At 41.6% G+C, this 27,744-nt stretch overlaps 1 protein-coding gene across 3 annotated transcripts; it reads left to right on the top strand.

The window, feature by feature from the left end:
* The first annotated feature begins 509 nt into the window (after nucleotides 1–509).
* Nucleotides 510–27,159, top strand: MACC1 (MET transcriptional regulator MACC1). 3 transcript variants are annotated; one of them, XM_077303216.1, is made up of 5 exons: nucleotides 510–696; nucleotides 9,531–9,629; nucleotides 10,601–12,666; nucleotides 21,192–21,380; nucleotides 24,737–27,159. In XM_077303216.1, the coding sequence occupies exons 2-5, from the start codon at nucleotides 9,539–9,541 to the stop codon at nucleotides 24,947–24,949; spliced, it is 2,559 nt and encodes an 852-aa protein (XP_077159331.1). In that variant the 5' UTR covers nucleotides 510–696; nucleotides 9,531–9,538; the 3' UTR covers nucleotides 24,950–27,159. The 3 variants fall into 3 exon arrangements, with proteins under 3 accessions (XP_077159331.1, XP_077159329.1, XP_077159330.1); XM_077303214.1 differs by having other exon boundaries at nucleotides 511–696; nucleotides 10,598–12,666; XM_077303215.1 differs by lacking the exon at nucleotides 510–696 and adding an exon at nucleotides 2,026–2,046 and having other exon boundaries at nucleotides 10,598–12,666.
* The last annotated feature ends 585 nt before the right edge of the window (nucleotides 27,160–27,744 follow it).

Below are 27,744 nucleotides of genomic sequence, written 5' to 3'. Positions count from 1 at the left end.
ACAACACAAGGTATACATATTGAAATAAATAATAAAATAAATATTCTTATTTCCTCCGCAGCTAACAACTCATGCCACCCCAACGTGTCCACCTGCAGACAGCTCAGAGTGTCTCATCTCCAGAATCTGGTCGTTCAGGTTCTGGTATTAGTTTAAGCCTCTTGCCCTGGCAGCCTTGAAATTCACTGTTTTCCAAACAGAGCCACTCTTTTTGCCTGGCTTCTCTCTGCCACTAAATAGGCTACATACTTAAATAGGGCTACCCTTCTACAGGGTGGCCAGGCCAAACCAAACCAAATGCACAGAAAACAAATTGCAGAAACGGAATGTACTTTCTCTCACGCTTCCTCCTCCCTCCCGCCCTAAGGTGAAACTTCCACAGCGAAACCAGCTCGCCTAGTTTCAGGTAGGAGCCGAATGGAATGATGGATAACGTAGTTCTGTCTTCTTGAAGCGCCTGCTTCGGAGAACGCAAATGAAGCCGCTGACGGACTCAAAGTCCCAGGCAAAACGGTTACCGCCCACAAGAAGCCACAGGTAGACGGCGCGCGTTCTGGGTTAAGGAGGTACCCTATTCACATTTTTGGGGGAACCAGCATGGAAGTATCGGAGACACATTAACATACGAGGGTTTTCAAGACAATGCCTGTCTGTGCCTCAAGCTAAGCAGCACTTGCATCTTCAAGCGAAGGAAAGGTATGTTGATAAAGCTATAAGTTTCAGGTTTTGCAGAACTTAAAACCGGGGGGGGGGGGATATTTAGATCTGCTCAAAAGAAGAGAGAAAGGGGACATAGGGTACTATTCCGCCTTTAGACAAATCTGGCTTCTGGCTCACGCTCTGAAACAGACTTTTAAAACCAAAGTTGTAGGGGAAATATGTGTAGAGCCAAGGCGTCCTGTGAGGGGCTGGTTGTCTGTTGCTGTGATTTTTAAGAACGAGGCCCCGTCCTCTTGATGCATTTCAAGCGGCTGTGGAGGTACGAACTGGTTGTTTCTGAAAGGAGCTCTGGGTTGGGCATCACAAGTTGGAATTTTAGTTCTGGTGTGACGTTTCTCCCCCCAACAGAACCAGCCCTGTGTTTGTATCTGGTGGGTAGCCATATTGGACTGAAACAGCAGAACAAAGTTTTGAATCCAGTGGCACCTTTGAGAGCAGCAAAGTTTTATTCTGGGTGTAAACGTTTGCATGCATGCACATGAAAGCTTATCCTCCATAATAAAACTTTGTTGATCACGAAGTTGTCACTGGACAAATACTGCAACTTGTTCATCCCCAGAACAAGTTAAAAGTGTTTGACAATTGTTTTGAGTCCAGTGACAACTTTAAGATACATTGGCTCGCAGGAGAGCCATTTCACATTCTCCTTACACTTTCTTCTTCACAGGGCTTCCCTGTATTTGGTTTCAGTCAGCCCATGCAAAATTCCAGCATAAATCAATGTTATCTGTTTAGTGAAAACACAAAAAGATTTATGCGAGCTGAAGAGAAACCAGAGTATGCAAGGCTTTAGTCTATAAAGCAAGGCCCTACTCTATCTTGAGGCACAGCAAGAAATACACCAAAGCTTGAGTTACCTAATAAAAGTTCCAGTTAGGATCAGAGAAGTCTGATAAACTAAACAGAAAACTTCTCATTTTATGGGCCTGCTTATGTCTCTGATACCTTTCCAGACCTAACTTTGGCTGCAGGTGTGTGTTGGTTTGTGCATCTGTGACTCACTTGTGGTCTGATTCATGAGTTAAAGACCTCTGCCTTAGAAGATAGTATCATCTATGGCTGTATTTCTTCATTCATGGTTTGCTGTTCTATGATGTGTTCTTCAAATGTGGTGTCCGGATTATCCATGAGTGTAAGTACTCAGCCCTGAGCAAATAACAAGCCTCACAAGATTTGCTGTCTGGCTAAACCTCACACCAGAAAAACGAAAACAAACCCCTCCCCACCAAGTTTATGCATTATTTATTGCTGCACCTTTTATAGGTTGCAAACAAAGCCTGGTGCCGTAGTGCATTCCATATGTTACATGGGAAACAAGAAAACAAGGTGAGAGTTGAAAATTACTTATGATGTAAATTGGCCCCTCAACTGGCTCAAGGATGTAACCACCTGCCTTTTTGACCAGTTGAATTGATCATTGTCATTTATTGAAAAGGCCATTCTTATCCAGTCTTTCCACAAACTCAAGGTGGCTTACAAAAACATTTGTTCCACTTAATATTTCTGGTAAGGGATTGGAGGAAGAGCTGGTCTCATGGCTTAGCGCTTAACACCCACTTTCCAGCCTTTAGCCTTTCCATGTCCGGGGGGGGGGGGAGATCCATCCAGAGAATTCTTCCACCACTCACCAATCTAGATCCTGTTGTATTCCTGAATGCAATGGGCTTTGCCCCTAGTTTGATATAAATTGACATACTGCTAAAACCTCTGTACAGGAACCCTTGGGAGATATCAAAAGAAGTGTGTGTTAATTTATCATTTAATGAATAAAGGCTGTAATTTTAAATATACAGCACAATGCTAAACAGGGTTAGATCCTTATAAATTAAGGTTAAGGTTTTGGTAATCACCTTCAAGGCCATACGTGGTCTAGGACCAGTGTATCTGAGCGACTGCCTCCCTGCCTATACCCCCCAAAGAGCCTTACGCTCCGCCACCTCCAACTGGCTGGTGATCCCTGGCCCCAAAGAAGCATGTCGGACCTCAACAAGGGCCAGAGCCTTCTCTGTCCTGGCCCCCACCTGGTGGAACAAGCTCCTTGAAGTGATAAGGGCCCTACCCGAACTTCCAGAATTCCACAGGGTCTGCAAAAGAGACCTCCTCCACCTGGCATTGCTTGAGGCCGTCCGATTTAAAACACCTGCTGATCTGTCCCCCCCCTCAGACGCCCCCTTCCACGACTGAACAATCAAACCTACTCAGGGATTTGTTAATGTTATTGTTCTGTTAAAATACTGTTCTGGTTGTCATGTTATGTTATGATTGTTATCTGTTAAATTGCTATAATGTTCTATGTAACTATTTTATGACGTTTTATGTCAACCGCCCAGAGCCCTATGGAAGGGCAGTATGAAATCTAAATAAAATAAATTAATTGATGTCAACGGGTTTAAAAGGGTGTATCTAATTTTGTTTCAATTACCGTACAATAGCCCTTATTTTAAATGCTAGTAAGATTCTGCTCAAAGTCATACAAGCATGCATAGCAACAACCATTTAAAGGAGATTACCAGATGTCCCAGGTGGCTTTCGAACAGGGGCGTGGCACTCGTGATCATATAGCAAACTTGTGGTGGATTTTGGAAAAGCCATGGGAATATCAGAAGAATGTCTACATCTGCTTTATTGACTACAAGAAAGCTTTTGATTGTGTGGATTACAACAAATTGTGGGAAGCCCTGGTAATTTGGGGGTACCAGTGCATTTGATCAAACTGATGCAGTCGCTCTGTGCAAACCAACAGGCCATTGAGCATACACCATGTGGTTACACTGACTAATTCAAAACAGAGAAAGGAGTGTGCCAAGGTTGTATTCTTCCCCCTTCCTGTTTAACTTGTACGCTGAGCTCATTGACTGGCAGGAGGGCATTCTTCGGCTGAAATAAGATGCGACTCATTGTTTTGGCATCAACATGGCCACAGCCTTTTATTAATAACTCCCAACCCCACAGAGGCCCAGCATGAGACCTGGAGCCCGACCCCACAGGTGTCTGGCTGTAACATACCCGGGGTCCATAGGCGCCGTGGGACCCGCACCTTTCTCAGCTGGCAGAGTGGGCCCCTTGCCTTCTGGATTCCCCCTCAGGGGAAGTGACTTGAGTGGGGGCCAACGGGCACTCACCTCTTTTTAGCAGCCCCAGTTGTCTGGCTATGAGCCCCTGGCCTCCCAGCTGGGCTGGCCGTGCTCGCTGTTAGCAAACCTCTTATGAAGACTCCCACATCTCTGGAAGCCCGGTATGCAAACTGGCCTCCCTGCCCAACTGGCTCCATCTTGTGCCACCTTAAACTGCAGCTGTGACAATTAAATTCAAAACATAACCAATAACCATGAACATTACAACATTTTGCAACATTAGAGTGAGGGTGGGAAGCAGATTCTTTAAAACCAGAAATACAGTTGCTCTGACTGATTTCCATGGCTGTGACTTTTCAGTGTCAAATTATTATATAAATATTTAACAATAAAAACATATAAACACAACAAAACTAGGAAGCAAGAGCAATAAAAAATACTGGGAGATCTTGAATCAGTAGTTCCCCTGATGCAAAGCTGCAGGAGCGCTACAACATGCCTTTAGAATAGTATTTGCCCTGGATCAAATGACTGCCCAGTCTTCCAAGTTTGCGTTATACTTTTTAAGTGAGTTGGTGCCTCCAGTTATATTAGTTAGGTTAACTCAACAATTTCCTTTGGTATGTGGTTCAAAACATGAATTATATGCTATGTTCACCTTTTAAAGGGATATATTTTATTTTAAAGAAAATTAGATGGCAAAACTGGGCTGTATCCATCAACTTTATTTCTGCACTTTTTGCCGATTTCTTCTCTCATTGCAGACTCCCCAACAAAACAAAATCAGAGTCCAGTGGCACCTTTAAGACCAACAAAGATTTATTCAAAGCGTGAGCTTTTGAGTGCAAGCACAGACTCCCCAGTTGTGAAAAATCAACCCCCAGCAGCACAATGGGGGGGGGGGGGGAGGGAAAATCCCCTTCCATGGATTTCGCTCTGCTTGTGATACTTCAGACTGAATCTACTTTCTCTTATGCAAAATAACTGTTGAAGGGACAGGAGGGGTGAGGAAAGTGGGGTTCCTCTACTGGTGCTTATGAATCCCAAACTTCTGAGTTAAATGTATGTGGTTTTTATTCTTTGATTAGGAATCCATTAGGAAATGTTTCTACTTTCTATTTTTCCTGTAATGTCTTTTTCTACCCTATTTACACAAAATACTGTTTCTTAAAATGTTAAATCCATTCTATTTGAAAACTTTTATTATCAGCTTAAAAGTCAATAGATGCAGATCACCTAACTCTTAAACCCTGCTTTGTACCCAAGTCATTTCCCTGAATGAGTTTTATGCTTAACTGATGATGTCCTCATTAAAGTGCCTGTTTAAGAGGCCTGGACATTCAGGTGAGTTCCAGTGAATTCCCAACCATTTAGGGCAGGCTTTCTCAACCAGGGTTTTGTGAAACTCTGGGGTTTCCTGGTGGCTTCTGTGAAGGCTCAAGGGGGTGGCAGGTTACAGTGGATGAGCGATAGGGTTGTGAATGTCCTGCATAGTGTAAGGGGTTGGACTAGATGACCCAGGAGGTCCCTTCCAACTCAATGATTCTATGACTCTATGATTCTAAGAAAGTTTGTCATAATCCGTACTGTTTCAGGCCTATTTAGCACTATTAAGATGAAATAACCAGCTGCAGTTTCACAACTGCACACCATTTTCCCCACTGAGGAGGTTAATTTCTATGTTAGGAGTGAGAACTGTCCCTTGCATCCATTCCTTAGTTCCTTGATAAATGACAGGGCAGTCTCAGTGCTTTGGTGTTTTGACCAGCGTTTTGGCAAGAGTGCTGATCCTGAGAAGTTGCATTTGTTTGCCTAATTTAATGGTTGAATATGAAGGCAGGACTATGTTGAAAAATCCCCAAGAGAAATCTGGGGAATGATTTGTTTAGTTTCTTTTCCTAAATGTTATTTTAAAAATATGTAAGAAAACAGGTCTTTATATTAATGCTGTCTTTCAATACACCCCTGTAGATACAATCATTTTTTGGTACCTGACTAGCATGTTACTTTAATCAGCTGTTTTTCTGCTTTTTGGTGTGCCGTCCCATTACTTTCTTATCTCTAAATTTATTTGTTTTACTTATACCCTGCCCACTGCTGTGCTGGAGGGGCGTTATAAGAAAACACCTTTTCCTCAAAGACAGTAGCCTTGCGCTAATGGTTTGCTGGAGACATGTGAACATGTCTTATTGTACTGCCCCATTTATAATGCCATTAGATGCATTCTAATTTAACCAACACTGGACAATCCCTCTAGATTTGTGAGTGACATCTGCACCCTCCTCCCTCCCATCCGTCCCTCTATGAGATGTTACGGGGGCACTGAGAATAGCGAGGGTTTTGTTTTCTGCCGTATCTTATTCTTTTGGGTTTTTGGTTAATATTTGTGTTTTTATGTCTGGGGTTTTAATAGGGTTTTTATTCAGATGTATATAACCCGCCACAAGCCATCAGGAGTGGCGGGTAATAAATCAAATAAATAAATAATAATAATAATAGATCCCCGCCTAAAGAAAAGACCAAGATACTGCTCCAAGATGAAAATAAGAAAACAACTTTCCTTACAGCCAAATTCTGCACTGTTGCTATGAAACTGTGTAGTATCTATATAGAGCAGAAAGCACCCATTTTTTCCAACTTGAATATTGTAGTATAGTTAAGGTATCTGTTCTGTACTACTTTTTCTTATTATAAGTTGCCATCGTTAAACAACCATAACATAAAGATTGATTGATTCACTTATACTCCCCACTTCGTCAACAATGAGGACCCAAAGTGACTTGCATTGTTCTCCTCTCCTTTGTTTTATCCTCACCTGTGAGGTAGGTTAGGCTGAAAGTGTGAGACTGGCCTGGCCAGGTCACCCAACAAGCTTCCATCTCAGAGTGGGATTCAAACCAGGGTGGATTATAGTAATCAGTCATAGCACTGCCCAACTTCCTGTTTTCCTGCACAGAACACCAGAGTCCTGCATACCAAGAGTAGTCTGCTGTTTTTAGTGTGAAGATTTCTATTCTCAACAAGCTCTTAGCATCCCAAGAAAGTCCTGACGCATCACCCTGCCAGTTCTTTCTCACTTTCTTGCTAGAGATTGCTCATCACATTATATCAGATAAATGGTTCCCTGGCTTTTCTTTCCACCTTTAATCTGAAACAGATTTAATGGCACAATGAACTCGATCAAATTCCAGGAGATGCTTCACAGTACCAGTTTCTCAGGTCTCCTATCAGTTTATGTCAGAAATATTTTATTAGGGTTAATAGAATCCTAGCAATAAAAATCAAGTCATCTGGATCTAAGTTGTCTCTTGTAAGGCTTTTAAAATGTTAAATAATACAAGAAAGCCCAAGAATTTCACGCTATTTTAATGTCAGATGAGTGTTTTGGTTTGGTGATGGGCAGTCTGTAAAAGGAGCCAAGCTTCACTGACGCTGAAAAATACCATTACAATAATAGATGTATTTGTGGTGGTGAACTGTTCTGATATTATACCATTTATATACTGGTGAAAAAAAGCTTGCTTGTTGGAATCTGACAGGGAAATTACAAATTTCAGCTGAGCTCAAAGAAGGGGTTCAAATCACTACTAAGAACTGGAGTTTCAGTGATTGGCAATAACCAAGGAAAGTATCTATCTCTAAGAAAGTTCAGTATGCTGACAACTTTACAGACAAAAGCATCTATAGGCAAATTGATCCCAGGATCTTGCAGAACTTTCACACCTACACAATGACAATTCAATACTGCACCAGATCTAACCCAACTGAAAAGCAATCTATATTTCCTTCCTAATTTTAAGAATTCACCTACTTTATCTAATGTACACTACAAGCACAACACGAACTGCTGACTGCTATAGTTTAAGAACACAGAATATGTGTTCAAGTTTAGTTCCCATGATTCAAAGAATGTATACTGTTGGAGAGTTCAGCTAAAATCACGGATGTGATCACCAGTTCAAACATTCCCCTCCATTCTTCACTTGGCCTTCACTGACATGGCCATACTATAGTTAATTTGTTTTTTTTTTTCAGTTGCCAGAATGGCAGTGCTACTTAGCCATTCAGGACCCATACTGTTCCTTAAGTAGGCCTTAATTTGCTGCAGACATGAAAAACCCTTTGACATCAAGCACCTGTGAGGGCTGAAAGTCCATTGTTGTTCTTCTAGAATTTGGTTTAATTTTTATTTGTCCTTCTTGCTCATTCCTCTCTAGAACTTTTGGGTAACGTCTGAATTCTCTTTCAAAACCACTACTATAATGTCTTGCAAATGAGTTTTTCTGGATCAAGAAAGTAAAACATCTGGAATTGAAAGCACTAACCCCATTTAAAGCATTGCAATTGTCTGTAAATCTTCTGTTAAATTCACTTACAGTGTTACATTGCTTTGGAATTAGGGGTGGGGAGGGGAGATATAGCATCTTCTCTTTTCTTTACGAAATCTGAGTCCAATGGCACATTTAAGACCAATAAAGATTTATTCCAGGGGTGAGCTTTTGAATGCAAGCACACTTGCTCAAACAATGGAGGAAGTACTAATTTGCTACTAATTTTCTTTCTCCTTATATGTGTACTCTTATGATCCCTGTTCCATTGTCTGAGGGAGTGTGCCTACACATGAAAGCTCACGCCTTGAATAAATCTTTGTTGGTCTTAAAGGTGTCATTGGACTCAAATTTTGTTGTGCTACTACAGACCAACACTTGAATCTCTCTTTTCTTTGAATTTCCTTTTGTAAATATCTCCACCTGTGCCATGTAAATATCTCCACCTGTGCAATCTTACAGTTTATCAGTTAAGGAATTAACTAGAGCACAAGCTTGAGCCATCCCACAAGCTGATTTTTTCAAGTAGTCCGATATCACTTTCAGTTCAAGAAGCACTTCACTAAAAAGAGTCAAATAAAACACAAAGCTAAAATCTATTTGATTTAGAATTCTGCAAGCCTCTACACTTCTTTGAGAATTTGATTCATTACTGATTATATTCAGAAGCAGTACATTCCTTAAAGGGGAATGTATACAGAGAAAGCTTATGTATATTTACTCATCTGTCAATCCCACTGCCATCATGCCTCATATTCCTTTTATTTTATATTGATGATTGTGAACAGGAAGTCAGAGACTTCTTGAAACTTTCTACTGCAACTGCTGTTTGCACTGCTAACAAAACTTTTCATTTCCGAACAGTTCTGTTGACTTAAGTCTACCTGCCCAAAGGCCTCAAGGATGAGTGGGGTAACCTTAGCCAGAAACAAATCACCCAAATTTATTATGACCATATCTCTCATATGTAAACTAAGGAAACCCATCTGACCATACTTATAACAGAGAGCTCATATAGGAAATGCCTCCTACTCTTGTAAGGTTAGCATGCCAAACTTCCTTCAGCTTTTCCACATCATCCTCTCCTTTTGTCTTACTTTTGCTGGTTTTGTAAAATAGTATTCTAAATACCTGCTGCTGCCCACTCCCCCTCTATACCACTTGATGGATCATGCTTAAAAACTCATGCTTGTTTAAGATTTCTGTTTTAAGATTGCTTTATTTCAGAACCTATTGTGCTGTTAATTGGATGTCTCATCCTATTGAGTGTACTTGGTTTACCCTATGTAATTTACCTTGAGTCTCAGTGAGAAAAGTGGACTGTAAATTACCTAAAATAATAATACAAGATTTGTGTTTTGTTCTGATCTTTCTTGCTTTGTAAACTAACATGTCTTACATTTCTTAGGAGGAAAAATGTCTGCTTCTTGTCGTATGAAGGAGATTTCATGGAGTAGATCAGAAGGATCTTTGATTGATTTGGATGAAGGAAGCCCTAATCAGACAGGTATGATTTGGCTGGCATTCTGCCCTTTCAAACTAGAAATTCCAGTCCCCTGTTGACAGAGATAAGTTCCTTTGGAGAAAATGGCTGCTTTGGGGGGCAAGACATCATTATACTCCATTAAGGTCCCTCCCCACCCCAGATATTGCCCACTCCTGGCTTCACCCCAAAATATTCCAGGTATTACCAATCCAGAGCTGGCTACCCTATTTCAAGCAGTATTCAGTCACTAGTTTGTGGTTCTGCAAAGAGTGCTCCATAATAGCATCATGGACAAGGGCTTGTGAAAGTCCACTTCTTCTCAAGCATGTCCTGTACAGCAGGGGTAGTCAACCTGAGGTCCTCCATTTGCTGGCAGGGGCTCATGGGAATTGTAGTCCATGAACATCTAGAGGACCACAGGTTGACTACTCCTGCTGTACAGGAGAAAGTCAACACAGAAAGGCAGAAGGAGGAGGTGATAGATGTATAGATGTATAGAATATAGTGCAAATGGATCTCATCTATTCTTGTACTCTAGAGTAAATTTTTGGAAACTACCAAGTGAGGAAAAATCGCTGAAGTATTTTACTACAATGTCCTTTCTCTTAAAATTATAAAACAAAAGTAATTCCTCAAGGAATTTTGAAACAGGGTAAAGGAATATTTTTGTTTCCTAGGTTTTAGATTTCAACTGGGAGAGATGTTATGAAGCTTGGCCAAGTATTTGAACCTTCAAACAACAGGAATATTATGTAGGGTTTAATTTTTAAAAATGGGAAACTGAGTCATCACAGTATTTTGTGTGTCCAGTTTTCAACATGGTTTAGGATCAGAGCAAGTCAACAGGTTGCAAGTTTTGGTGTTTCTCTTCACATTGCTCTTGGCATTTTTAAACTAATTAGTAGGGGAGACAAATACCTTGGCAAAAGCAAAAGAATTAGAGCGGGATAAAAAACAAAATGGGAATATTTATCTCTGTTTACTTTTAGCAGATGGCAAACAAAATGAATTACATCTGAAGTCCCATTGGCCTGGAGAATTTAAGGAAGGTGGCCCTGGTGTGTTCAAGACAAATCCTTTTTGGAATGAACTCTCTGCTTCCAACCCTTTTCTAGATGATGTGGCTCAATCAAGCAACAGAGAGAAAAACAAGAAGTGTATATCAATATTAAAAGAAGACCCTTATTTATTTTTTAGGGATTTAAATAATGGGGATTCAAGTAACAGGGATTCTGCTGCTTCATCTGGAGATGAATTAAATATTGATTTTCTGTTCCTGCACAAAATTTCAAAGAGATCTGCAAAATATAGGAGTGCTTCAGATCTTCTGGATATTGTTGGGGCCAAGGCATTTGAACCTCCTAATACAGCTCCATCCATCCATCACCTGCCTCTAGACAGTGAATCTCTTCAGAACGATCGAGAAGCCTATAAAACAGCATGGTTGAATCAACGACAGCTGGCCCGATCATGCCTAGATCTGAGTGTGATGAATCAGAGTCCAGGATGGGCACAGACCCAATCTGTAGAAAGTCATATAGTATGTAAAGTGAGTCACGAAGGTGGCTCAGTGCAGCTTCCTGACTCAGATATTGCTGTTCATTTCCCTGAAGGTCATGTAGCACTTGGAGAATTTCAAGAGGTTGGCTTACGAGCTCTCCTTGACCCTCCCTTGTCACTTAATCATGAACACTCAACTACTATAAGCCCACTGTTAGAACTGACATTAAGTAACCTCAACACAACAGAAGCTATCTTATTAGAAATGAAAATTGCAGCAGAAGTGAAAAAAGACCCTTTTAGTCAGGTGATGACTGAAATTGTGTGTCTTTGTGGTGGCAGCAAAGAAGGTTCATTTGAAAAAATACACACGTGCTATATTTATAGGGATACTATACAAGTGAAGCTGACAGAGTTAAGTCACTTGATGTACATTGTGTCTGTAGCCCAAACAAACACCATTCATTCTCCTTCAGCAAATGTTTGGGAATATATCCACAGGAAACTTTCAGTTGGAATTTATGGACCCAAACATATCCACCCATCTTTCACTGCTGTGTTTGCGCTGTTTAGTCACAATTACGTGCCAGAAAAACTCAGAGTGTGTGACATTAAAAAGGGTGGTAAGAGTATGCCCCCAGTTGTTTTCCAATTATGGGGGAAGCACACATTTATCCTTGAGAAGCCACAAGACCTGAGCATTTTTGTGGCCTCTTGTGATTCTGACTTTGAAGTGAAGGAAGAAGATCAAAGCAAAGAAATTAAGCAAGGAATGCTGAAAGAGGGTGAGGTGGTTCACCGACATTTTCCATTTTCTGTGGTCAGCACAAGGAAAATACATCTGTTTGTCTTCCGTGTTCAAGTTAAAGTCCCAAATAACAACCTGGTGTGCCACTTCTACATTACTACCCCTGAGCCAGCTCCAAAGCTACTCCCTGGAATAGCTAAACAGGCAAACCGATTGAAAAAACGCAAAGAGATCAAATCTGCACCTTTGCTGTCACTGCCAATAATTAAATACCCTACCTTTCAAGCCAAGCCTTTAAATGTTACCAGCTACGGCATAGCTTTGAAAACTGTGTTGCGTCAGACAAAAATTGATTATTTGCTGGAATATTTTAAGGGTGATACAATAGCGCTTCTTGGAGAAGATAAAGTGAAAGCTATCGGACAAACTAAAATAAAAGAGTGGTATGTGGGAGTTCTTAGAAGGAAGGTTGGCCTTATTCACTGCAAGAATATCAAAGTTATAACCAAAGATCAAGCTATAGATGTTGAAGACAGTGCAATCCTGACCAGCAGTCTCCTTGAACAAATTGCACTGCCCTTTAAAAAACTGACGTACATCTATTCAGCAATCTTATCCACTGTGTCGGAAAAGATGTACGACTGGAAAACTTTGGCTGATACCCTTGGATTTTCACACTTATCTCTAGCCGATTTCAATGAGGCACAGGCTGAGAAGGAATCCGAAAAAGTAGCATACGTGGTGGAAAAGCTGAAGGAAGTTTGCCACGCTAACAGGAGTAGGAGGCGTTTCCTATATGAGCTCTCTGTTGTAAGTATGGTCAGATGGGTTTCCTTAATTCATGTGTGAGAGATTTGGTCATAATAAATGTAGGTGATTTGTTTCTGGCTAAGGTTACCCCATTCATCCTCGAGGCCTTTGGGCAGGTAGACTTAAGTCAACAGAACTGTTTGGAAATGAAAGGTGTTGTTAGCAGTGCAAACAGCAGTTGCAGTAGAAAGTTTCAAGAAGTCTCTGGCTTCCTGTTCACAATCAAGATGCCTTTAAAACCTAGAGGTGAAAAATGTTAACGTTCTTAAATAAAATGGAAGAAATTGAAAATAATCAGAGCGTGGTTTGCCCACTGGAGAGTGAACCACTGCCAGTCAATGGCTTCTCATGTTTTGTTACATTTTAAAATTACTAATGGTGGTTAATATCCTATGGGAGTCTTTAAAAACTTTCCTGAAAACTTCCTAGGTTCTTAAATCAACCTCCCCTCCACATGCCTTTAAAGCCCTGAGTAAAGCTAGATAGGCTTTGGGAATCTAAAGCTGCCAAATAGGTCCCTGTGAGCATCTGATGAGTTGGAGGCACCATACTTGTGTAAGGCATTGAAGCCCTTTTCCCTCAGGCTTTGCTGGCATGCTTGCTTTGTGTTGTCCTTGCATTCTCAAAGAATCCCCAGGCAGAATGGTTTAAGTAACCTTGGCCAGGTTCTGTGCCATTGCTACATAGAGCCCTGCTCAAACTTCCTGTGCTTGATCAGGCCAGCCCCTAGATAACATGGAGCTGGCCAGGGTGACCAAGGCACCCCACTTTACCAGCCATTAAGCCAAGGATGGGAAAGCCTCCTATAGGCCCCTTCAAGTCTATGCCTGCAATACGGATGTTTTGAGGTAAATCTTGATCGCATGTGTTGGCCTTGTATCACATTAGGTTTTGTTCCTTTTCACCCCTGAACTCTCCACACTTGCTTTCAGTGTGACACTTTTTTGGTGAACTGATGCCAGTGGTGCCACTGAAAATGCTGACCTTTTATGTAATGGAAGGGCACATCTTGTCTTCTTATTGTTCTGTGCATGTACAGTATTGGTAGCCCCATCTAAGCTTTGAACGGAGTCTTTGTAAACAGCTGTATCATTGTCCCCTGTAGATAATAGAAATTATCCCTGGTGACCAAGATCTGGAAATGTTCTGGAGTCATAATGATTAATATGAATATTTAGAGTTGGGTTGCCAACCTCCAAGTGGGACCCGGAGATCTCCCACTATTACAGTTGATCTCCAGACAACAGAGATCACTTCCCCTGGAAAAAGTGGCTGCTTTGGAGGGTGGCCTGTATGACATTATACACCACCGAAGTCCCTCCCATTACCAAGCCTCATCATCTCAGGCTCCACCCCCCCAAAAAAAGAATTCTGGATATTTCTCAACCTAGATCTAGAGACAGACTAGCAAACAAAAGCTGTTTATAAATCAAATGTGACTGATTTGAAAAAAAAATCCATGAATATTTTGACTAAAGACGTTGATGGGGAGGGGAAAAAAACCTATATAAGAATACTGAACAGCCATGTCTGTGCAATTCAAACCTCTGACACCAGAAACCAGTTCAATAAAAACTTCACATTACCTGTTTATTTTTGATGTCTGTTAACTAGGGCATATATACTTTTTTGATTTATATTATACAGCTCTGAATAGAAATGCACTGAGAGAAGACTCGGGGGATCCCTATTATTAAATCAGGGAAATGTCCTCATTATACAGCTGGAATGAACACAGCTCCTCAGAGTGTTGTTCTGAGGATCCAGCAGACAGTGTTCGAAGTGAAATATGTGTGTTCCCTCCTGGTTAAATTGAGCTACAACCAGTCAAACTAAATGGCAAGTGGAAGTGCAAAGTGCTGCACTTGGCAACCTAATAAATCCTAATTTCATATATTTGCTGGTGACATTCTAAGCTGGCGGCAACTAATGTGGAGCTGCATTAAATGCATGAGCTCAGGGCTGGATTAAGACATACCGAGGCCCCAGACTGTTTCCCTTTTCTGTGCTCATTAGCAGGTTGACAAAAGCCACATTGCATAAACATGGCAAACACTGGCAATAATGGGCTTTGTCACTATTGAGATGCTACCACAAAGCTCCTTCGTAAGCCTAGACTTACAGGTAAAAGTTCTTTCTCTCCTTTCCAGCTCCTTTTCCCCAAGACAATATTCAGAATCCTCATATGGATGCTCTTGCTAAAGTAAGCAGTATCTGCTTCTTGCCTAAGAATAGCAATTAAAACTGCAGACAAAGATTTGAGGCCGGGCTGGTCCATGAGGGGGAAAGAAAAACCCAGCAATGTAGAAATTCATGCAATGCAATGCATACAGCCAAAGTGTCATAAAATCACGAGCTAGCTTCTGAGCTTCCCATGCCACTTCAGCAAGGTGAATTTTCAGTGCTAAGTATAAAAAGAAAGACAAGTGGGGAGGAATGTTTTAAATGTCTTAAAATGAAGTAGAAACATTGAGAAAGGTTGGTTATAAATGTTTCAATAAATGAATTAGATGATGGTGCAAAACAGATTTTAAGTTGGAACCCTAGGAGAGAACTCATCAAGCTGTCACCAACGGGCATCTGGAGTCCTTAAGAAGGCAGTTCTCTCTCCAATCCTCTTCAATATCTTTAGGCACCTTCTTGCTCAACTGGAGTGGAGGTTTGGGCTGGGTTGTCACCAATATGTTGATGACACCTAGCTCTTCCTCCTGGTGGATGGCTGCCCTGACTCTTCCCCAGAAACATTAGCTAGCTGCCTGGAAGCAGTGACGAGATGGCTCAAGCAGAGTCATCTGAAGCTCAGCCCTTCAAAATGGAGGTCCTGTGGCTGGGCAGAAAGGGTCCAAGCGAGGAAGTGCACCTACACAACCGGGATGGAGTGTAGCTATCAGTGGCCCACTCTGCCTGGAACCTAGGGGTGATTCTCGATGCCTCCCTCTCAGTGGAGGCTCAGATCACAATAGTAGTGCAGCTAGCATTTTACCACCTTTGCCAAGCCAAATTACTAGCACCCTACTTGGCCCCATAACACCTAGCCACAGTGATACACGCAACAATCACCTCTAGACTGATCTTCTGCAACTCATTCTACACAGACCTGCCCTTAACCTTGGTCCTGAAACTACAACTGGTCCAGAATGCAGCAGCCAGAGTCTTCACAGCAAAACCACAGAGGTCCCACATTCAGCCCATCCTCCAGCAGCTGTGCTGACTTCTGGTCGAATTCCAGATCAGCCTTAAGGTTCTGGTCATCACCTTTAAAGCCATATGCGGTCTGGGCCCAGTGTACTTCTGCAGGGCCTGCAAAAGGGAGCTCCTGAACCAACCATTTCCCACTGGCCCCCTGACCCTCTCTCCTATGGTAACCCCTGCTGATCCATCCAACCCACAGGGCCATCAGTATGCGTTAGTAGACTTGACTTAATGTTCTCCCCACTGTTTCACTGTTCTACTATGTCATCTACTGTTACCACTGTGTTATTTTTTGTTAAAAATGTTGAGTTACCTGTATCGTTCCTGTTTTATGTAAACCACCCTGAGTCTTTGGGGAGGGTGGTATATAATATAATAACTAAAAAATAAAATAAACCAAAGGCTGCAGGGCTAAACAAATATGGTGGCTGTTGCTGGGCAGAGTTTGAATATTTAGAAAGAGCAGAGCACCAGGCAGCTTAAAGAATAAAATAGTTTTTATTAAAAAGAGAAACTATATCTTGAAAGAGAGCAAGACCTAACTATCTAGCTAGCAGTTGTCTGCAGTCATTCAGCTGCTGTTCAATTGCTGTTCCAAAGGCAAGCAGGGAGAAGTTTCTTCAAACACGCAGGAAACAAACACTGTTGAACCAATCAGGACACTGGAGGAGATAACTTAAAAATCATCAGGAAGTTCCTATCCTATGCTAAATGTACATCTCCTCCCATGCCCCCTGAAGAACATCCTTTATATTCTGCTTAATTATGCGTACTGCAGATTTTGCATATTTCAACAGCTGCTTCCCTTCAAAAACAGGCATATCAGGGTGTATTATGTACCGCAGTATTTTTGATTATGCATGGCATTCCCCTCTCATGAAAATGCTTGTTTTTACATGCATAAACGCTGGCATGTTTTTGATCTCCTCCTCTGTGCCACCATACACCAGTGGGGAAACAGACAGCCTCTAGTCCCTCATCCACCAATGGAAGCTCAAGGCACCCCTTATTCAGCGCAGATTCTCCCACATCTACTATGACAAGATGACACTAGCAGAAATTAATTTATTAATTCCCTCAGAGGCATTTGCAAGCATATCAATCCATTCTTTATGAGGAGCAGCATACCTCTGAGGGTGAAAAGTTGTACTGTGCGCCCCGATGGAGTCTCCATCAATGAACTACAATTCCCATATGGCCCTGCCAGTAGCATGTGCCCAAGCCTTTAAAGCCCTGACTATGGCTTGCCAATTAATGTCTAGGACAGTGGAGGAATTGCCCGCCCTACTATTTGCTATCATAAGTCTGTCTTTCAAATGCATAATCCTTACAGAAAAACACGACCGTTTTAAAAATCACAATTTAAAAGGGTTAGCGTGCTGACTTTGTTGAGAACCTTTACATGCATCACCCACCCAGGTATAATTCAGTTCTCTCCTTAGCATATGTGTCCTTGTAAATCATATATCAGAAGTGAATAAAATGTAAACACCTTTATATCATCAAAGCTGGAGACCAACTGCTAGTGTTAATGAAGAGTCGATAGAAATGTTACTTTTGGTGGTTGGAAAGCTTAAAACTTGTCTACTAAATTAGGATAACTTTAACCATCTTCACAGAGGAAGAATTTTGAAGAACACCAAGAGGTGTTAGTTTCCTACTAGAAATGTGATTATTCAATTATGTTATTTTGTACTGACGTTACAGAATTCAGAGATATTCACAGAATTCTCTCACAGAATTCAGAGATTAGTACAGTTCTGTGACGGTTGGTGCCCACTTTTTAAAAATTGAGCTTAGGTGAAAGTTCTGTAACAACAGTTTCCCATAAACCATCCATAGGTCATTTTTGTAAAGGTCAGAGGTGGCCATTTTATATGCTTCTTATAAGAATAGTAAGGTATTTCAAGGGGCAGAATTTAAGACTTGTACTCTTTCTCAGTTGGAATGCTGTTCCTTTTATTGGGTCTTTGACCCAGTGTAGTAAAAGCTGGCTTTTCTCATGATGTATTTTATACTTAAAAAGTGGTAGAAAGCATTTGGAGAGAGGTAAATCATTAAAGACATCCCTCTGCTCCTCCACACTTTTGCCTAAAATAGTCATGTAAACCCCAAAAGCCAGGCAATGGATGGCTCCCCTCCCCTCCCCACCTAACAAAGTTTATTCAATTTTAACCTTGTTATAAAATCATTACTCTGGGCAGAACTCTCAATGATTTCTACTGGAATGTTCTTTGGCTAATTACTATAGGCAACACTGCGTGGATCTCCTTATTCAGGAATAATGAGTAAATACTATTATTGATTCAGTATGATTGTGCAGTCTGAAAACAAACGAGATTTGCATAACAATCTTCTTTTTGCTCCAGGAGCAACACATATGTTTGGCAGCACAAGGGTAGCTTGTAAGCTAGAGAACCTCCTTAGTTTTCCTTCTTTAAAAATCTGGCTTCCATTATTCTGCTTGAAACAATAGTTTCATCTAGGGGAGAAATTACTGACCGTTTTAATTTATGTAAACTTTTGAAAATCCATATCCGGTTTGAATTTAAAAGATAGTATCCATTATCTCTGGGGCTAGAGAGAACTGTCAAATATTTCCCCAGTATATCCTAGTATGGATCCTGTGTGGGCCATATGGAAGAAGAAGATGAAAAATAAGAGCTGGCTTTTTATACCTACCTGAAGGAGGAGCGAACCTATTCCTTCCTCTTCCCTTAAGAGACACTCTGTGGGGTAGATGGGGCTGAAAGACCTCTGTGAGAACAGCTCTAAGAGAACTACGACTGGCCAAAGGTCACCCAACTGGCTGCATGTGGATGAGTGGGGAATCTAACCCAGTTCTCCAGATAAGAGGCCTCTGCTCTTAACCACTCTTAACCGCTCTACCACACTGGTTTAATTTCAGATGATATAAACATAAAACACTTTGATGAGATCAGGTGTATAGGAGAGGTTCTTTCCATTGAACATTGCTCTGTGGTTGAGTCTGTCGGCCTATCTAATTTAAAAAATTATATTTATATAGCGCCATTCCTAGTGGCTCAGGGTGGTTTACAGTGAAAATTTTCATGGTACAGTACAAGGAACATCATCATTGGGAACTTATAATATTTCAAACAGTAGAATTTGTAACAATAAAATATTTATCACTTAACACTTGGAATTAAAGCTTTTCAATTCCACAACTCAGCAGTTGTATATTGTTTGCTGCACTGCGGTTTGCGTTTTTTCTCGAATCTTTGTGACATAGTTGGTGGTGGGAGGGGCTTCTGGGCTCTGGATTGGTGGAGTTGCTTCATTAGCCTCATATGTGATTTCTAAGACTCAGCACAGGTTTCGCAAGAACAAATCATGTCAGACCAACCTTATCTCTTTTTTCGAGAAAGTGACTACCTTGCTGGATCAGGGGAATGCTGTGGACATAGCTTATCTAGATTTCAGTAAATCTAGATAAAGTTCCACCTGATATTCTTGTTGACAAGTTGGTAAAATGTGGTATGGATCCTAATTCTGGCAGGTGGATTGATAACTGGTTGACAGATTGTACCCAAAGAGTACTTGTAAATGGTTCAGCATCCTCTTGGAGAAGAGTGACAAGTGGAGTGCCTCAGGGATCTGTCCTGGGGCCTGTGTTGATCTTGATAGGCTCAAGAAGTGGGCTAAACTAAATAAAATGAAATTCAATAGGGACAAATGTAAAGTTCTGTATTTACATACTTGCATATAAGCTGACCCACATATAAGCTGAGGCACCTAATTTCACCACAAAATGCTGGAAAACCTTATTGACTCGCATATAAGCTGAGGCTGGTGTTAGGCTATGGGCTTTCCCCCCCTTCCCTTCCCTTCCCTTCCCTTCCCTTCCCTTCCCTTCCCTTCCCTTCCCTTCCCTTCCCTTCCCTTCCCTTCCCTTCCCTTCCCTTCCCTTCCCTTCCCTTCCCTTCCCTTCCCTTCCCTTCCCTTCCCTTCCCTTCCCTTCCCTTCCCTTCCCCCCTCATCCCTCTTTCCCCTCCTCCTCTCTCTTTCCCTCTGACCCCTCTTGCCTTTTTATATCCAGTCCTTCTTCTTATCTCACTCCCTTCTTCTTAGCCGGGTATTCTGTTCCCTCCACTTTCCATTCCTTCTTCTAGGGGCGTTTCCTCCTTCTGCTCTCTGCTCTCCCTCTGAGACAGAGGCTTCAGAGATTCCTGCAGCAGCATGTTCTAGCCTCGTGCTAGCCTTGTTAAGGCAGTGTGATCTGTTCCTCCATGGAGAGGGAGGTGTCGAAGATCATACCCAGGTTCCTGGTTGAGTGTGCTACTAGTAGCTGCACCCCGTTCAGGTAGGGTAGTCATATTTCCTCGCCAGGCCCCTTGCTACTGAACCACAGGATTGCCATCTTTGAAGGATTGAGTTTCAGACAGCTCTGCTTGAGCCAACACATCAATGCTTCCAGACATCCAGCTAATGAGTCTGGGGGTGAATTAGGATGGCCATCCATCAGGAATAAGAGCTGGGCGTCATCAAGTATTGATGACATTCCGGTCCGAACCAACATACCAGCCGGGCAAGAGGGTACATGAAGATATTGAATAGGGGACCTTTGGCATGAAGTATCTCCAGTACAGAACTGCAAGGGACAATTGTCTGACGCTTTGGAGAACTGCTGCAAGTCAGAGCATAATGCACAGAGCTAGATGGACTGCTGGTCTTCCTTTGCATTTCATCTGTCTGTGGATGTTTCATATGAGTGAATGACTAACGCGAGCAAGTCATCTGTACCAAGCCCTCATGACACCATCAGCATCCTCAGCAGTGTAGGTACCTGGGATTTAGGTCTGAATTTCGACATCTTCAACACTTTTGGACAGATTAATATCTTTGAGATTTCCCCCCATTCCCACCTTTAACACAAAATAATATTGAAATAACAATCTTCTGAGATTTAAAAATGTTATGTTCTTAACATCTGCCATGAGAAATATTTTACTAAACTGAACAATTCCTAGCCATTTCCGATGAAAGCCTCCTTATTTACTAGTAGTAATAAAAAGGTAACTCAAACATTTTCATTAGCTGCTATATATTTTAAGCAGCTAAATTTGAAATCACAAATAGTGGGGAAAATCACCTTTTTCTTCAGGGTTGCTTAGATCCTACAGAGAAAAGCAATGTGATGTCAGTGTTAATGTTTTTCATCTCTTCAATAAAAATTGATTTGTCTTCAAAAAGCATAAGAAAATGGGCTTAGGATGAAAAAAAATTGCGCCTAAACATTAATCTTCTGAATGGCTGTGATGATGAGCTATAAGCTTATTTGTTGTTAAAGACTATTGAATTTGTGTCTACAGGCACTTCTCAAGCTGGACTGCCAAGGATTACTGGCGCGCATCACACAGGACACCGTGGTGTTTACTGCAGCTGTAAAACTAGGCAAAGGCTGGAGAGAGCTGGCAGAAAAATTAGCCCGACTCACAAAACAACAAATTGAAGCTTATGAAATTCCCCACTGGGGGAAAAATGGGGATGTTCCTCCAGAGGTGAGAGACTTCATGATCGTTCTTTTGCTAAAAGGGCATTTTTAGTTGGGAGTCAGAAAAGTTTTTAAGAGTTGAAAGTGTTTTGAGAGAGGCACACCTTTCAAAGGTACACACCAGTTCCTCCGGGCCTTTGGTGGACTCTGACTAAATAACATGGTTCAAGTTTTTGAAATGACAGCACAGTCTGTCAGACCTGTTTGTTGGAGGGAAATCTGGTTTAAGAAATCCTTCTTCTTTCACAGGATCAGATTGCCATTTTAGGCTTCCAAATTTAACAGTTAGTCACTTACATGTGTCTGAGCCTCATGCTGGCACAGCATGGCTTTTAAACTAAATCCCAAACTCTTAGGTGTAACTGTGCAGCGTACACAGAGCATTCTTTGTCATGTAAAATTTTTACAATTTTCTTATCCTCTCTTTGAGAGTCTACCAACATTTGTATTTAGAGCTATTTGTCACAAACAGTCGTAGATATAGATATGACATATAAGCTGCTAAACTAACCTGTCAGTGTGAATAAAATGAAACATTTGCAGCAGCTACACAGCTGTCTTTGGGGGTTTGTCAGAATGCACAGCTGACCACTTGGGCTTTGTCAGTTGTGTACATAGTGCTTTCATTGTTCTGTGGTTTCCCCCCTCAAAAGGCCAGGCTCTATATTCTATCCTTGCTCACCTTCAGAGAATTATTCTTGGGCAGATCCTTGTCTGCTCCAACATGGTAGCCATGGAACAGACATTGGGCACCAGGTTCCCAGAGTTTAGGATTACCAACCTCTAGATGACATGGAGCCTGGCGCTCTCCCAGAATTAGAACTGATAATGATCCAAGAAGGATGGAATATTAAGAGAAACTAGAATCAGTGAAAGGGAAGAGAGCTTAACAAATCCTTCAGCGATTGTTGGAGGGAGGGGGTATCAAATGATTGTCTTCTATAAATCTTTGTACCCGTCCAATTTGCAATATCTCATAGAAATGTATCTCCATTTTGATAATGAAACCTGCAAAATCATCTGCCACAGGTAAGGCAGAGTGTTCTCCATACTTGGAATTCCCAAGGTATGCAGGAAATTATGCATTAGTCCAAAGGACTCCCCGCCCCTATGGCAATCCTTTCAGAATGAAGAAGGCTGTAAGTCCTACAGAAGGAATGTTGAGAGCAGCTGAGAGACCAGTTAAAAGAAAAAAGGTGGGAGTGGAGAAGAGAAAAATCTGTGCAAGCTCTGTGAAACATTTGGGAAGTGAAGTTTTCGAGAGGTGGGGTGGGATTTCCAAGTTGTTCCGCCATGACTGTTCCCAAGCTACCGGCTTGTTTATTGTAAATACAATTGAATAATTGTTCAGCAAAAGATAAGGCTCTCTTTTTCTAGATGCTTGTTTTTTTTTAATTCACTTCCTTCTTAAAGTTATTGCCCAGATTTTCTTCTCTGCTTTTGCAATCTCTGTACTATAATCGCTTTCCCTGCCCATCTTTGTTCCACTTCAGGTGATTGTAAGGGCAGTTCTGCACCCATTAAATGTAGTGAAATGCTAACCTTACATAGTCGTTATATTCTGGCCCCTCCATATGAGTTTGCCAACATCCAGCATCTGGGCAGTAACTGGCTGGCTACATTTTAAAGTGCAAGTTTGGGAATTGCATAAAGTGGATTCACCAACCTATTTAGTGCAAGCTAAGGGAGAGCAACCAGCAGGCAACCAGCAGAGGGAAGGTATGGAGGCTCCAACGAGCTAAGGACACCTGCCTTGTCCCACCTTCACACCCACCTCCCTCTCCCTTGTTCCTGGGGACAGGAATTTCTTTTTAAAAATGGCTTTACCTTGTGCAGGTGATAAAATGCCTGGCACACCACCTTTGTGATCTGACCCTCCATAGTAAGGGAGACATTGAAGATCACCCCAGATTCCTGAAGGTTTGCGAACTGGAATATGATAGCAAGAATATGAGGGAATGTGTGACAAGGAGCAACCCAGACTCAAGGTCCAGATTCAGCTATCAGGACAGGCCTTCAACGAGATAGTTTGCTAGATCCTGAGGCTGGACTAGGGGGAAGCAAGTGGCTGTAGTGGGTCGAGTGAAGTGACTTTGCACCTTGGAAAGAAGCCACTTTGTAATAAGGGACAGAGTTGAGGAGTCAAGACTGCCGCTGAGTAACTTACCGTGTCTGCTGCCCCCTTTCACCAGGGCTTATGGTCAGGTGGAGACGTGGTCACTCCCTCTCTCAATATTTCAGAACTGGAAGGGCATCAGCCATTCACCCACCAACCATTCTTTTGTCATGTTGGGAAACAATCCTTGTTTTACAGTCTCTGCCTGATCTCACAATTTTAATCTGTGAGCATCCCTTATTCATGCCATTTAATAACAGCAGCATATAAATGTAGGCTCTTTGTCAGGAGACTCTTAATAGCTGTAGCGCAAGTGTCTTCAAGGATAGATTAAAAAAACTTTCTCATAGAATTCTCTAAAAGGCTTAAAAAAAAAGAACTGCTTATTCAAGCAGTCGGTATGTGCAGAGACTCCTATCACATTTCTTTGACCCTCTGCAGCTTCTCATTGCTGTTCAGAACAACTGAGCTAAGCATGAGTAGCACTCCATCCTGCCTTAGGTATTAATTGTAAAACTGATGAGGAGGGAGAAGACAGGAAAAACACAGCTTGATTTGCTGCCCTGGCTGAGCTTGCAGGACTGCTGTTAAAGGAGCCCATCGTTTTATTTGCAAATCAAGCTTAACTGAACACACCTGATCCAGGAAGTCCTTGAAAAGTTTGGTGGTATTTTTAGCCCTCTCAGTCACAAGTCGTATGTCTTCCACAAGAGGACCGATATTCTGACTCCATAAATGCTGGTGATAATCCTACTCGCTAATTGCTGTTTTTGATGTACTTTAAAAGCTTTGACAGGGCCTCTTGTGGCGCAGAGTGGTAAGGCAACAGACATGCAGTCTGAAAGCTTTGCCCATGAGGCTGGGAGTTCAATCCTAGCAGCCGGCTCAAGGTTGACTCAGCCTTCCATCCTTCCGAGGTCGGTAAAATGAGTACCCAGCTTGCTGGGGGGTAAATGGTAATGACTGGGAAGGCACTGGCAAACCACCCCATATTGAGTCTGCCATGAAAACGCTAGAGGGCGTCACCCCAAGGGTCAGACATGACCCAGTGTTTGCACAGGGGATACCTTTACCTTTAAAAGCTTTGAGACACCTTCTGGGAGAGAAAAGTGGCATATAAGAACCTCTTCCTCCTCCTCCCACCCTCCTGCTCCTCCTCCTCCTTCTTTAAAAAAAATGTTCTTGTATTTATTGTTAAATCCTGTGAAATCTAAACGTGTGATCACTGATACATATTTATGCTGTAGATGATGTGGAAACCTGCATATGATTTTCTCTACACCTGGGGAGCTCATTATGGAGACAGCTACAGGGACATGTTGCAAGACCTGCAATCCGCACTGGACAAACTGAAAAATCCTGTAACCAAACAGTGGCGGGAACTCACTGGAGCGCTGATTCTGGTGAACTGCATGGAGGTTCTCCGAGCAAATGCGTTCTCAAGGATGGATGAAGAATGAAATCTGTCATTTTTCAAAGCTCTCGGAATGATCTGCCTGCAATGCAAAACTCAAGCATTTGCATTACGAACCATGAATGCCTCTGCCTGTGAAAATCACCCCTATTGTGTTGGCATGAATAGTTTATAGCTTTTAAAAATTAAGTGTTTTTTTCCAGCACCATCACTTGTATCTTGGTTTTACTTAGTCATGTATATGTAGCACAGGGTTTCTCAAATGGGGTTGCCAACACCAGTTTCGGATATTCCTGGAGATGGCGCCCTGGGAAGACAAAACTTGAGGAAGGGAGGGGAGAGAGCTCAGAAGGGCTGTAATGCCAGAGAGACCACCCTTGGAAGCTGCCATTTACTCCAGGGGAGATGATCTCTGTTATCTGGAGATCACCTGTAACTCAGGAAGCAATACATGCCCTATCTGGAGATGGGCAAACATATTCTCCTGAGTGGTGACTCTGCAAGCTTCTGACCTCACCTCCCTGATGAACTTCTTCCCCTGCACAAACTCTGTTCTTCAAAAGGCACCACTCACAATTTCCAAAGCCATAGCTGGCAATCTAGTTGCGGGGGCCAACAGTTTCTTTCCTAGAAATTTCTCACTGACTCAAATAACCCACTACTGATCCTCGTTGTGTTTCTGATAAAGGTCAATTGGGAAAACTCATATGGACATGTGACTATCCATGGTTGCTGTGAAATAATTAACTATGTTAATTAATTGCATGTATTAGTTGGATGTATTTTATGGGATTTAGTAATCACTGAGTTTTGGGATCGCAGTGGAACTAGACAGTATACAGGAATTGAATTTCTTGGCCTATGTTGCTACAATTCCCCGAGGAACAAAGGGAGGTTGTGTCATTGGTATAAGAAAGAAAATCCTATAACAACCAGTTTCACTCTGCTTCTGAAATATCTCTTTCCTGGTAGATTTGTGGTTCTTGTCTCTTCAGTTGTAGGCATTTGGTTCCCCACCCCCGGTGTTTCCCTCGTTCCTAGCAGGTCATAGCAGTTTTCCGATTTCCCTATTGTTGCATCACCTGTCGTTCAATCTGAACTGAACTTCTAGACCTGTGACAACATTCTCAAAACCATTTTTATTCTCTGCTCTTGGTCTGTTCTTGTGGAACCCAGTGGGGAGATAAACTGGGGGAGAAGGAGATATGATGGAGGCCACATATAATACGGAGGTAATCAAACTCCATAGCCATCACAGGTTGAGAAGACAAAATGATCATCCAAAATATGGCAGCTGCAGAGTCCATATCAAGCTGATTCTGCTTACCAGACACTAGGACAGGTGATATTTATGGGAAAACTAATTATTTGAGTTCACTAATTTCCAGAAGCAGGTATCACAGCTGTAACAGGTTAGACATAGAGAATCTGTAGTTACAATTCTATTTTATTTCCATTCATTCTATTACATTTGAGTGGACTCCAATTCAAGCAAAAACAGATATGAAAGGTCAGTAGTATCTATTGGGTCAATGGCTGGTGCGTTACTCATTCACTACCCCTTTTTCAGCTGTATTTTTAAAAAACAAAGTACAAGTTGGACGTTAGTTAGATACTGAATTAATTTACTATTTTTATTGGCCCTTTTGTTGAGGCCAGTGCCATTCACTGTACATAGAGCATCGAGGCAAGGCAGCTTTAGAATGGAAGATTTGCTTTTAGGTTGATTTATTAATATTATGATCATTATTACTTTGCTTCTTGGGGAACTCATTTCTCCTGGAAAAGGGGGAAATAAATAGAATCTACACATTTGGACTTTGACAACTTTCCCTGTTTGTACAAGAAAACTTAATAGTAAAGAATTAATGTGAGAAAAATATGTCATTTGTTCCTTCTAATGTGCAGCTTCCACAACTGCAAAAGGAGAAAAAGGCAGCTCTTTAAAAGAGTCAAAATTTAATAGGTTTGTTAAGAATTAATATTTTCAGCTATTAATTTTACACAGTGGCTGTTTTGAACCTGGATAGGGATGTTGGAGTAATCAGTATTTTGCCATAATGTAAGAAATTCTAGTTAAAAATTTTCAGATTCTAGGTTGGAAATGGGTCTGCTCAATAATGCTCTGAGTGGGCCTGAGACAATGTAGTTTTTTGGAGATTATGATATTTTTTTTAAAACTCTGGGCTAATGTGTATATATATTTTTTACAAAAATGTTTTATGTATTGTGATTAAATGGATTTATTCATCTTTGCTTTGGGCAAATATACTTCTTTACTTCAGATGACTTTTGTGAATCTAAATAACCCAGTGGACTTCTATACCCAAATAATTTATTACTGTAGTGTGGAAACACCCAGCTCTGAAGTCAGAATTGTTACGCTCATCACGTTTATGTCTAACAATGGAATGGACCTAACTGTGTGACTTTCACTGCAGTGCCCAACAGCCCAACTTCGTCCAAGCGAGCTGTTCTTGACCAAATGAGAGAGGTGAGGTACAGCCCTGCGCAGAAGCCAAAGTCATCTTGGTGAGGGAATCCCTTCATCTCAGCCAGAATTCTTCACTGTTCACCAAGCCCCTGCTAAGGAAAATTCAAAATCTTTTTGTAAGGTAGACTGCTACCACCTCCTAACTCTGGCCCTCCTCCCTAGTTTGTTGTCAAGAGGAACACCAAATTTTTTTTTGCGGAGTGCTTTCATATCATCTGCAGTGAGTCATGTAAGAAGGAATTGAAGCAGCTTTATTCTACAGGTACAGGTCTAGAGTAAATACAGGTTACAGGACTAGGATGTGGGGTAAGAAAACAAATGGAACATGGTACGTTTGCTAACCTGTT

This window comes from Paroedura picta, chromosome 11 (genome assembly GCF_049243985.1).
Source record: "Paroedura picta isolate Pp20150507F chromosome 11, Ppicta_v3.0, whole genome shotgun sequence".
NCBI classification, from domain to species: Eukaryota; Metazoa; Chordata; class Lepidosauria; order Squamata; family Gekkonidae; genus Paroedura; species Paroedura picta.
Note: the sequence above shows the minus strand (reverse complement) of the source record. Positions and strands in the feature narration are given on the sequence as shown.

Excerpts from the sequence above, each read along its gene's own strand:
- MACC1 (XM_077303214.1), top strand. The coding sequence starts at position 9,539 with ATGTCTGCTTCTTGTCGTATGAAGGAGATTTCATGGAGTAGATCAGAA. Across the intron at positions 9,630-10,597 it reads AGGAAGCCCTAATCAGACAG|CAGATGGCAAACAAAATGAA; the intron begins GTATGATTTGGC and ends GTTTACTTTTAG. Across the intron at positions 21,381-24,736 it reads ATGGGGATGTTCCTCCAGAG|ATGATGTGGAAACCTGCATA; the intron begins GTGAGAGACTTC and ends TTTATGCTGTAG.